Below are 12,763 nucleotides of genomic sequence, written 5' to 3' on the forward strand. Positions count from 1 at the left end.
CTTCTCTAATTCCCTGAATTACTATAGTTCTCAGGTCCTGCATATGAGTTCTATGCATCGGATCCTGATTATCCCAATTAGGTCTTTGAAGTGGCCATTTAATATCTGCTTGGGGTCCCTGGGCATGTTGAGCATCCCACAGTCTCATTCCTGCTCGTCTAATCATATCTCTTTCCTCGGTAGTAAATAATTGACCAAGGATAGATTGCATCTCATCCCAAGTATAAAGGTTTGGTCCCAAAAATTGATTTAATCTTTCTGCCACTCCCAGTGGGTCCTCAATTAAGTTTCCCATTTCGGTTCTTTTAAAATCTCGTAGGTCAGCCGAGTTTAGGGGTACGGAAATATATCCGATCACAGGTTGAGGTCCCCCCATGGGTATTTCCCTTAGGGGGTACATCTGAGCTGCCCCTTTTTGACTTCTAGTTACGCGTCTAGGAAGAGGGGGAGACCCTTGTTCCGACTCCGGTGGGGGAGTGGGCGCTCTGGGGACTTCTGCGGGAGCAGGAGGAGGAATGTAAGGAGGGGGGGTTAGAAGGGTTTCGTCTAACTCTTCCTTCTTTTTCTTTTGTTTAGTTTTTATTTCATTCAGCGGATAAAGTCTAGCTCTCGGTCTTTCTAGCCACACTTCCGCATATTGACTCTCCTCCGGGTTAAGGGGATTTTTATTATTAACCCAGAGGTTTAATTGCTGTTTTACCCAATCTTCTTCTGACCCATAGACTGGCCAAAAGACATTTTTAGAAATCTTCTTCCCTCCCCATATCTTAGTACAATATTCTATCATTTTTTGCTTATCTTTCCCTAGGGTTCCAGGGGAATATCTCCAATTGTCTAAGATATATGCCAGAGGGGTATTTTTAGGTACAGTGTGTACCCTCCCCATGGGAGTCGAAGGCTTGCTGCCCTTCGCCCCCATCTTCTGGATTATCCACAAACACACACTCACTCGCTCCCCTTATTCCTGGCCCAGTCCCTCGCGGGAGGTGGGAAACGCAGTACTAAAGGGTCCACACTCGCTTGGTTCAGTATATCGAACCTCTCGTTCGTTATAATCCAGGATACCCAATCCCGCCCGAACGGCGAACCCGCGAACAACTTCGCAGTATACTTACGCGTCCTGCGTCTTCGTCCGGACTTCCGTGCACAGAATTTTATGGGATTTTACCGGTCCTTTTTTGCTCAATATCCTAGAATTTAGGTTCGTCGGTAAGGTTGGAGTGAGCTGTTGGTCGCGGGGCCGCGAAATGTCGCGGGGCGCCTCCCCGGAGGACCAAAGCCCACCGTTCCTTATCCGAGTCACGGCACCAGAAATTGTCATAAATTGTGACCACAACGGATCATAATCCAATTAAAATTTTATTAATTATAGCAAGTAGAATATGAGCAAAAACAGCGCTGGACGACAGGGGAGTCTGCGCTCCGCCACTGCCGTGCTGAGCAGTTCAAACAGTCCCTTTTTATACATCTTTACTTCCGTGTTCATGAAGTAGTGGAGGTACTCTGCGCATGCTTCAGTTGTTGTTAGGGGGTCGTTTTCTACCTCCTGGTGGTCGTTGAGGCCGAAGTAAGAAGTCTTTCTCCTTTATCCCATAGCTGACCCCTCATTCACATGTCCTTATCTGGGGTTGTTTGTCCTGTTTCTGTCGGTTCCTGGAAGTCTGGCAGTTATCTCGCGATTGTGGTTATCTTATCTTACTCAAGCAGTGTCCGAGTTTCTGTCGGTTTCTGGAAGTCTGGCGGTTATCTCGCGATTGTGGTTATCTTATCTTACTCAAGCAGTGTCCGAGTTTCTGTCTGCATAAGCAATTTCACATCTTTGTTGCCTAACCTTTACATTGAGCTTAACATAAATCTTAATAAACAATATCCTAGTCCATAGTTTCTCACAATCCCCCCTTTTTCTTTTTATCCTATTATTGTTTATTAGACGTTACTTTCATTTTCGGCACTGCGAACAAACCTTTTTCCACAATCCCAACATTTATCATAACACTCACAAGGTAATACCTCACAATTACAAAAGGCATAGTTCTCACGTGGCATAATGCATTCACAACAATCTTCATCTTCATTAATAGATACACTCTTATATTTTGCCCCAGACCTCGTAGTTAAAATAAGCAGTTTAGCTATGTCAAACCGTTCTTTAATAAAGTGTAAAATATAGCGTAATATACAAGGCCCAAATATGAGTCCCAAAATCAACATGATAAGCGGTCCTGCTAAGGCGGACAACAAAGTGGTTAGCCAAGGTGAAACATTAAACCAGTTTTCGTACCATGACTTGCCCGCCTCACGATCTTTCTTACGTTGATCTAACCTTTTCCGGAGTTCAGACATGGTGTCCTGGACTACTCCAGTATGGTCAGCAAAAGAGCAACATTCTTCATTGAGAGCTACACATAACCCTCCTTCCTTTAAAAACAATAGATCTAATCCTCTTCTATTTTGCAGTACTACTTCTGATAAAGACTTTACTGAAGTGGCTAAATTTTGGATAGATTGTTCTATTTTTGCTAAATCTTCATCTACAGCCATCTGCAAACTTTGTAACTCCTGACCTTTCACTAGGGAGGCTATGCCTGTACCTGCTCCAACTCCGCTCGCTATCAGCAGGGTAGCTAGGGTTACTACTGTAATTGGCTCTCGTTTTTGCCTATTCAGGTCTCCTTCAAAGTGGCGTAACACCTCCTCAGAGGTGTGATAGATTAGACGAGGAACAATAATCACCTGTACGCAAAACTGAGATTGATCAAACACATTTAGGGATAGGCAAGGCGTTACTCCGATGTCTGAACAAACCCATTTAGCTCCTGGTGTCGGGATAGCCCATTTGTCATTTTGATTCTTGTGTTTCTCTATATTGGTGTTAGTGACTGTTTTATTGCACAAAGGCTGATATTTTTCGGGCACTGTACCTATACATTTTCCTTGACCTGTTACTAATTGAATAGTAATTCCTTGCGTATGGTTCCTCTGGTCATCCCATGGGCATTCTCGTGGGTTTGAACCATTAGACCATTGAATCCTACCTGGTTTTCCAATTGCCTCAAAATATGGTGGTCTAACATTATAACATAACCAACATTCTTTAGTTAAATTTGGTTTGCTTTCATTAAGGGCACGATAAGAGGCTTGCATTAGATTCCATAAGGGGTCTTTGGATCCTGACAACTCTCGATCCCTGGATGAGGAGAATTTAGTCACAAGGGAGTTTGGAGAAGTGGTTGCGACGTTTGCGGGGGCAACCTTTTCTTCAGAGAAAGTGGGTAGATTCAGGACCAGGTTTGGTCCTACTGGTAAGGGATCGTGGGGCATCGGTCTTTTCATTATTTGAAAAATTCCTCCTCTGTCTGCACCTGCTTCCCAATATCTAATTCCCCAATATTTCCCTGCCAGCCAAAAGTCCTGAGCAGGATTTTTTATAGTTATATTGATGCCCACACAAGGAATCGGTTTACTTAAGCAATGACCCCACCGGTCTCCGTGTAATTTAGGTCTCTGGCATCCTTCTGGTGACCACTTTATTTCTAGATATTGGTCTCCAGGTGTGGACCACTCAGAAGCCCATGTTTCGCACCCCCAATATGCACAGTAATAATGACCTGGCCAATTACAGTATCCTTTACCAGGGTTTGATGCTGGACATATATAAATTGGTAGACATATATCTGCTTCATCTTTACGATCTTCTTCAGTAATTAGATCATGCAAACTCACATTGAAACTAACTGTGCCCGGTGTAGTTCGTGTTTGGATTGGATTATTTGGATATTTTATGTTTGTTATTGTCCAGTTCATAGGTTTATGAGGGTTTCCATTTGCTTGGGTTATTATCAATAACAAAACTAACGGTATACCAGAAAAAAGGGTGTCTGTTAATTTTGCCAATTTAAGTATATTTTTACCAGTCCTGGGGAAGTTCGGCCATTGCTGCTTTTGTGTCCCATCATTTTGGTTCTTTTCTCCACAGTTTGTTCCTCCTCTGCCTCGCCCGTCGACTCGGTTGCTTCGAGCCACGGGGTGTACCATCTTCTCGGCAGCAAGGGAATTCTTCAGGAGAACAGCTGTTTCGGGCTTTCTGCCTGTTTATATAGGCTTCCCACTTTGCAGCTTTAACTAATGGGGCAAAGTAAGACACGGTCAGTACTTCCCTTCTGCATTTTATAACCAAAATTTCAGCTACAAAGGGGACTGGTTCGTTGGAGTGGTAGCAATAATATCGAGGGTTTATTCCTTTGGCAAAAATTTCCCACCACTCATGGGATTCCCGAATAATTTTTTTTTTTTTGTTTAGACTCTAATTGTTTTAATTTCCACTCAGTGAGAGTTCTTTGGATTTTCCAACACTGTGTGCAAACTCCTATTAGAGGGTATCCACATTCACAATGTGTCTACCATTTATCCTGGCATACCTTACACCTAAAACAAGCAAATGGATAACAATTGCAGTTCAAATCATTACACCTAATTCGTATATCTAGAGTGCATATATTATTTACATCAACCTATCTTCTATATTTAATATTGTGAGGTTGCATAAGTTTAGCAATTTCCTTCAACACACTTTGTACGCTTCCATATATAATAGAAAAAAAGAGAAATAATTATAGCAAATATAAACAGCAATACACACTTTATACCGAAAGGTAATGCGGCAAAATAATCCAATAAAGTCTTTATCATTACGTTATCTTTTCAGGGTTATCTTGGTGTCACCTGGAGTACTGATTACTTTCCAGTGGGGTCTCGTCACTGGGCCTTTAATGCGACTGGCATGAGTCCATCCACGCTCCGCAGTTCGGACAGCTGTTTCTGTTGTAAGCAAAACAAGATAAGGTCCCTCCCAATTGGGTTTTAGGGTTTCTTCCTTCCACACTTTAATCAATATCCAATCCCCAGGTTTAACATTATGAATTTTTAAGTCCAACGGGGGTCGTTGTACAATCAGTCCATGTTCCCAAAGCTTGTTACGATGTTCTGCTAATTGTGAAACATATTCATTAATCACACGGTCTCGAATTAAAACATTTGTTTGTGGACTTTCAATTCTATAAGACATTCCATACACCATTTCAAACGCTGATATTCCTACATCTGCTCGGGGTCTGGTTCTGAGAATTAATAGTGCCATGGGTAGGCACTTAATCCATGATAATTTGGTTTCTATCATTAATTTAGTCAAAATAGTTTTTATTTCTCCATTTATCCTTTCAACTTTTCCCGAACTTTGTGGATGCCATGGTGTATGGTATTCCCACTTAATCCCCAAACTTTCAGCTAGATCTTTAACAATTTTTGACACAAAGTGTGTTCCTCTGTCCGAGTCGATTACTTCAGGTACTCCATATCGAGGTATAATGTGTTCAAGTAACACTTTAGTAACCTGGTTAGCAGTTGCCTTGGAGGTAGGAAAAGCCTCAACATAATGTGTTAAATGATCCACCATTACTAATAAATGTTTGTAACGCCCTACCCTGGGTAGTTCAGTAAAATCCACTTGTATGTGTGAGAAAGGTCTGTATGCTGGGGAACGTCCTCCAAGAGGTTTTTGTCTCATGTTGCTTCGATTAACCTTTTGACAGGTCTCGCAGGCTGCCGTGACTGTCTTTGCTATGTTATATACGCCTATACTGGCAAACTGTTGATTGAAATGATCAACTAACGCCTGGGTTCCCCAGTGTGTTCTATTGTGTATTTTTGAAAATATCTCGAGTGCTATGCCCTTCGGCAAGACTTCCCTCCCATCTGGCAATATGTACTTACCATCTTGTTCCTTAGCTCCCATTTGTTCTAGTTTTTCCTTTTCTGCAGACTCAAAACTTAAATTTTTACTAACAGGTACTTGTTGCATAGTCAAAATCATACCATAATTGCCTGCCACTCGTTTTGCTTCTATATCAGCTGCATTATTTCCCCTAATTTGATAACTTGTACCTCGCTGGTGTCCCTTTATATGTACAACTGCTATTTTATTCGGCATTTTCAATGCCCCCAGAACTCGCCGAATTAATTCCGGGTGTATCAGTTCTTTTCCCTGTGAGTTAACAAATCCTCTTTCCTCCCATATTTTTCCAAAAGTGTGTACTACTCCGAACGCATAGCGTGAGTCTGTATATATAGTTCCATCCTTTCCCTTCAGTGACACTAATGCTTTCCACAATGCATACAGCTCACAGGCTTGAGCCGACCAGCTGGCACTCAGGGGGCCTGATTCTACTGTCTTAAATTCTCCTTTTTCCGACTTAACGATGGCATATCCGGACAACCGTTTACCTTCCACTATTCGTGATGACCCATCTATAAATAATACTTCTCCACATTGTAGTTCTTCTTCTTCTAAGTCTGGCCTAATGCGTGTCTGCTGTTCAATTGTTTGAAAACAATTGTGCAATAGTTCATTACCTTCTCCTGGGTACAAAAATTCAGCGGGGTTAACTGCTCCAATAGTTTTCAAAGATAGTTTAGGGGATTCTATAAGTATTCCCTCATACTTTAATAATCGGCTATCTGTAAGCCATTTTTCTGCTTTTTGTTGTAACACTCCCCTGATGTTATGAGGCGCATATAAGACAACTTCTCCATTAAAGGTAATGCGATTCGTTTCCTCAAGTAATAAGGCAGCAGCAACAATGATTTGTAAACAACTCGGCCAACCCCTGCTCACAGGATCCAACAGCTTTGATAGGTATGCCACCGGTTTCTTTTGTCCGGCCCATTCCTGAGTTAATACTCCGAATGCCGTTCCTTCATGTATGTTAACAAATAAATGGAATGGCCGCTTTAAATCTGGTAGGCTTAAAACCGGTGCTTGACTTAGCTCCCTTTTGAGACTGACAAACTGCTCTTGATCCTGAGGGGTCCACTTGGGTATTTTGTCTTTAGACAGTTGTTCATATAAAAATTTAACTTTAAAGCTGTAGTTTTCTATCCATTGCCTACAATACCCAAATAGCCCTAATGCCTGCCGAATTTGCCTCTTAGTGACAGGCATAGGTAATTCCAGAATTCCTTTAATGCGCTCTGGATCCAATATCTTCTTGCCGTTAAACAAATAATGCCCCAAATATTTCACTTTTTCCTCCACAAATTGTAACTTTTCTTGTGATACTCGTAGTCCCTTTTGTGCAAGAAAGTTTAGGAGTCGAATGCTTTCTTTCCTTACATCCTCCTTATTATTCCCTGCTATGAGCAGATCATCTACATACTGTAACAGCACGTTTCCCGTTTGTACCTGGTATTCTTTTAAGAGCTCTTCCAGGGCCTGTCCAAACAGATTAGGGGACTCAGTGAACCCTTGGGGAAGCACAGTCCATCTCAATTGCTGTCTACGGCCTGTCTCTATGTCTTCCCATTCAAAGGCAAAATAATCACGGCATTCTTCTGCCAGTGGACAGGCCCAAAAGGCATCCTTTAAGTCAGCCACACTATACCAGGAGTTATGGGGTCCTAGCTTGCTTAGCAGTGTGTATGGATTTGCTACTACAGGGAATCGGGTGATAGTTCTTTTGTTTATTTCCCTTAAATCATGTACGAGTCGATATTTCCCATTTGGTTTCTTTACAGGCAGAATGGGGGTGTTAAAGGGTGACATACAAGGCTCTAAGATTCCTTGTGCTAACAATCGATCAATTTCTGGTTTTAATCCCCTCCGTCCTTCTAGGGATATGGGATATTGCCTTACCCTCACAGGTATGTGGGGTTCGGAAAGTTGGATTTTAATCGGTGGGATTTTCAGTCTACTAATTGTGTCCGGAGAGTACCAGACATCGGGGTTAATTTGTTTTTGATCATCCACGGTTAAAGGATAAGCAGACACTGTTAGCTCCTGATTTTTCACTTTAATTTCTAATTGCAATTCAACAATTAAATCTCGTCCTAACAGATTAAATTCTGCTTCAGGGACGAGCAAGAGTTCACCCATTCCAAATTTATTTTCAGTTTCGAATACCACATTTTTGATTTTGCTTACTTTAAAGGGTTCTCCTTTTGCCCCAATTACTTGTACCTTTTCAGGGGAAACTTTACATCCCTCAGGTATTTGCTTAATAGTTGATTTCTCAGCCCCAGTGTCTACTAAAAAGGTGAACTCTTGTTTATGGGGACCTATTTTTAATTTTATCAAGGGCTCATGATGACTCCGGTCCCCTAAGATATAGAGCCCCTGACTCTCCTATTCCGTTTTCAATATTCCCTCATCCCTGATCCTTTCTCTGCAATTCTTCTTTATATGTCCCTTCTTTCCACAGTAAAAACAACATCTCTGCTCCTTCTTTACTATTACGTTCCCTTGTTTCATTCCAGCAGATCTGTGTTCACCAGTTCGTCCTTTGCGATCCTCTCTGACCGCTGCTATCATCATTTTTACTTGTCGCTTGCTGCTCTCTTCTTCCCGCCTTACGTAGACTTTCTGAGCTTCCCTCAATAATTCATCCAACCCTCTATTCTGCCAGTCTTCTAACTTTTCAATCTTCTTTCTAATGTCTTCCCATGATTTTGCCACAAACTGAGTTTTGAGGAGCGCTTGCCCTAAAGGGTCGTCTGGATTTACCCCAGAGTACAGCTGAAGGGCTTTCCTCAGTCGTTCCAGCCACTCAGTAGGGCTTTCATCTTTCTTTTGCATTTCATTAAATGCTTTATTGATATTCTGGCCACGGGGTACTGCTTCTCTAATTCCCTGAATTACTATAGTTCTCAGGTCCTGCATATGAGTTCTATGCATCGGATCCTGATTATCCCAATTAGGTCTTTGAAGTGGCCATTTAATATCTGCTTGGGGTCCCTGGGCATGTTGAGCATCCCACAGTCTCATTCCTGCTCGTCTAATCATATCTCTTTCCTCGGTAGTAAATAATTGACCAAGGATAGATTGCATCTCATCCCAAGTATAAAGGTTTGGTCCCAAAAATTGATTTAATCTTTCTGCCACTCCCAGTGGGTCCTCAATTAAGTTTCCCATTTCGGTTCTTTTAAAATCTCGTAGGTCAGCCGAGTTTAGGGGTACGGAAATATATCCGATCACAGGTTGAGGTCCCCCCATGGGTATTTCCCTTAGGGGGTACATCTGAGCTGCCCCTTTTTGACTTCTAGTTACGCGTCTAGGAAGAGGGGGAGACCCTTGTTCCGACTCCGGTGGGGGAGTGGGCGCTCTGGGGACTTCTGCGGGAGCAGGAGGAGGAATGTAAGGAGGGGGGGTTAGAAGGGTTTCGTCTAACTCTTCCTTCTTTTTCTTTTGTTTAGTTTTTATTTCATTCAGCGGATAAAGTCTAGCTCTCGGTCTTTCTAGCCACACTTCCGCATATTGACTCTCCTCCGGGTTAAGGGGATTTTTATTATTAACCCAGAGGTTTAATTGCTGTCTTACCCAATCTTCTTCTGACCCATAGACTGGCCAAAAGACATTTTTAGAAATCTTCTTCCCTCCCCATATCTTAGTACAATATTCTATCATTTTTTGCTTATCTTTCCCTAGGGTTCCAGGGGAATATCTCCAATTGTCTAAGATATATGCCAGAGGGGTATTTTTAGGTACAGTGTGTACCCTCCCCATGGGAGTCGAAGGCTTGCTGCCCTTCGCCCCCATCTTCTGGATTATCCACAAACACACACTCACTCGCTCCCCTTATTCCTGGCCCAGTCCCTCGCGGGAGGTGGGAAACGCAGTACTAAAGGGTCCACACTCGCTTGGTTCAGTATATCGAACCTCTCGTTCGTTATAATCCAGGATACCCAATCCCGCCCGAACGGCGAACCCGCGAACAACTTCGCAGTATACTTACGCGTCCTGCGTCTTCGTCCGGACTTCCGTGCACAGAATTTTATGGGATTTTACCGGTCCTTTTTTGCTCAATATCCTAGAATTTAGGTTCGTCGGTAAGGTTGGAGTGAGCTGTTGGTCGCGGGGCCGCGAAATGTCGCGGGGCGCCTCCCCGGAGGACCAAAGCCCACCGTTCCTTATCCGAGTCACGGCACCAGAAATTGTCATAAATTGTGACCACAACGGATCATAATCCAATTAAAATTTTATTAATTATAGCAAGTAGAATATGAGCAAAAACAGCGCTGGACGACAGGGGAGTCTGCGCTCCGCCACTGCCGTGCTGAGCAGTTCAAACAGTCCCTTTTTATACATCTTTACTTCCGTGTTCATGAAGTAGTGGAGGTACTCTGCGCATGCTTCAGTTGTTGTTAGGGGGTCGTTTTCTACCTCCTGGTGGTCGTTGAGGCCGAAGTAAGAAGTCTTTCTCCTTTATCCCATAGCTGACCCCTCATTCACATGTCCTTATCTGGGGTTGTTTGTCCTGTTTCTGTCGGTTCCTGGAAGTCTGGCAGTTATCTCGCGATTGTGGTTATCTTATCTTACTCAAGCAGTGTCCGAGTTTCTGTCGGTTTCTGGAAGTCTGGCGGTTATCTCGCGATTGTGGTTATCTTATCTTACTCAAGCAGTGTCCGAGTTTCTGTCTGCATAAGCAATTTCACATCTTTGTTGCCTAACCTTTACATTGAGCTTAACATAAATCTTAATAAACAATATCCTAGTCCATAGTTTCTCACAAAGTTGACAAGCAGGTATTCTTTATTGCAGCACTGGGAGACACAGGGGATATCTCCTCCTGATGTATGTCCCGTTTAAGCATGAAACAGACCGTGATTATATTGTTGCTTAACATACGTATTCATTACATTTCCAATAAACATCATACATATTCATTGGTTGTCCGAGAATCGTTTTACATAATTCCATGCCTATTTTTGCATGCGCATAACAACGTGGTAGTGGTCTTTGGTGGTCGTTTTACTTCTTCCAACAATCTTCATCACTTGGCCGTTCCTCGAACTCTTGTTCTGGAAGTCTTTGAAGCATACACAGTAGATAAATGCCTACACCAGCTTAATTAGTTCGGTAACACTACCGACATAAGCGAGTGATTTCTCCTCGTCCTTCTACTTACCAGTTAACTTCGCTACGGTACCTCCTGAACATCTGCTAGTTTCAGATACTCTTTATCTACAGTCCTGTTTTGCTTACAATAAATTTTGTACGAGGGTGATAAGGTTCTAAAACTATGCCAGCTACAACGATTTATCTTATACAAGGATCCTTATTATGTTCTTTTGGTTGAGCTTTTAGGTTTGGAAAGTTTTGTTGTTATGTACAAAGCTATCACGCTTAAAGTTACTTAAAACTGAATTTTCTTGTTTACAAAGGATTATATTTCATTTTGTACTTCCTTGTCTCATAAGTAATCACCTGCTTTGTTCAGAACAGCACAGACCATCTATGGGAATCCCTACTCAGATTTGCAAGTAAAAGCTAGACTGTTGTTGGTGGCTTCTGACCCACGCCAGGTCCCCTGCACCACAAGCCAGAGGTCTACCAAATCCCTGAGGGATTAAGAAGATTGGGAGGAAGGGTGCTTAAGAATGAGGCCAAGGGGTGCAGCAGTTTCCAGAGACCAGGAGGATGGAAGCATTGCTCTCCAGACAGACTGGCAGCATTCAGATTCCAGTCGGCAAGAACCACTCAGAAATTTCGGTGCCTTACCTAAAGCAGATGGCAACAACGGGCAGCAGATCTGGAGGACTGTGAGTTCCTTCAGGTTAAGGTTGAAGATTAAATCCACCTTGCCAGGCCCTTTTAGCTTTGGCTGAATGTGCTTTTTGGTCAGGAAATAGGATTAGGGATGGCTCGAGGCTTGATTACACTCAGCACACCTGCTTGCGGGGCACAGAACGATCTTCCTGGCCTCCTTTATCATATTTACAGGTGAGCTTAAACACGCAGAAGTGCAATCTTTCCCTACAGCCGCCCGCCAGTGTGAACAACCACCCGGGCATGTCTCCAGCCCAGGCCTGCAGCAGGACAGAGGGACAGCCGTGGTCTCCCACACGCCATCCCGGCAGGAGGAAACCTTCTCCGGGGTTTCTCCCAGAGGACACACCGAGCCCCGCAGGACGGCACCCCCCGCCCCCCAGTGCCCCGGGGACCCGCTCGCCGGGAACAAAGAGCCGCGCCGAGGATGCGCTGCCCCGCGGGCAGCCAAGCATCGTCACCCGCGAAACAGTAAAGCAGAATGAACGAACGCGGGGACAATCCAGCTTGGGGGCGCCGTGTCCCTCCCTTCACCCCGGACACCCCCCGGCCTCACCTGTCTCCCGCCGCCGCCGCCGACTCCCCAGCGCCGCGTTCGCCCCCGCACCCCGCGGCCGCTCGGGCGGGGCGGGGCGGAGCGGAGCGAGCCGGCCCCGGGGCGGTGCCGGGACCGGACCAGCGCCGGCTCCGCCTGCCCGCGGGGGGTCCTGCACCGGCAGCAGCCACATCGGCGCGTGGAGGGCGGACGCCTTCGCCGTTTGATCCCGTCTCCAAAAGGAAGTTTTAGCACCCGGCTCTTCCCCCCACCAGCTGGGATCAGAGTCCAACCCAACAGGCTCCTTCGCTTTGCTCGCAGGAAGCTGCAGAAGCGAGGCCTGCAGTACTCTTAAGCAGTTTTCCATCTGTTACAGATTCTCCTCCAGTTTTCAGCTACAGAGGTCACCTTCCCCCGGTAATCTCTCTACAAACAACGAGGGCTTTTTAAGTGATATCCCTCACAACCCTTAGCAGAGCTTAGTTCAGTTTCTTTGTTTTGGTGCTTCGTTCTAAACACCTACTTGGCCAAGGAGAAAGAAATCTCAAAGATTTTTACACTTCTTCCCCCCCCCCCCCACCTGGTTTTTTCCACACCAGGAACCCCACAGCTAGCCTAAGAGGACTAGAAAC

General features: G+C 44.3%; 1 protein-coding gene across 1 annotated transcript; it reads right to left on the reverse strand.

The window, feature by feature from the left end:
* Positions 1 to 1,188: 1,188 nt before the first annotated feature.
* Positions 1,189 to 12,245, reverse strand: LOC115606724. The gene is made up of 2 exons (XM_030483121.1): positions 12,153 to 12,245; positions 1,189 to 10,856 (listed from the first exon to the last, which is right to left on the reverse strand). The coding sequence occupies exon 2, from the start codon at positions 9,584 to 9,586 to the stop codon at positions 8,177 to 8,179; it is 1,410 nt and encodes a 469-aa protein (XP_030338981.1). The 5' UTR covers positions 9,587 to 10,856; positions 12,153 to 12,245; the 3' UTR covers positions 1,189 to 8,176.
* Between the last annotated feature and the right edge of the window lie 518 nt (positions 12,246 to 12,763).

This window comes from Strigops habroptila, chromosome 4, assembly GCF_004027225.2.
Source record: "Strigops habroptila isolate Jane chromosome 4, bStrHab1.2.pri, whole genome shotgun sequence".
Lineage (NCBI taxonomy): Eukaryota > Metazoa > Chordata > Aves > Psittaciformes > Psittacidae > Strigops > Strigops habroptila.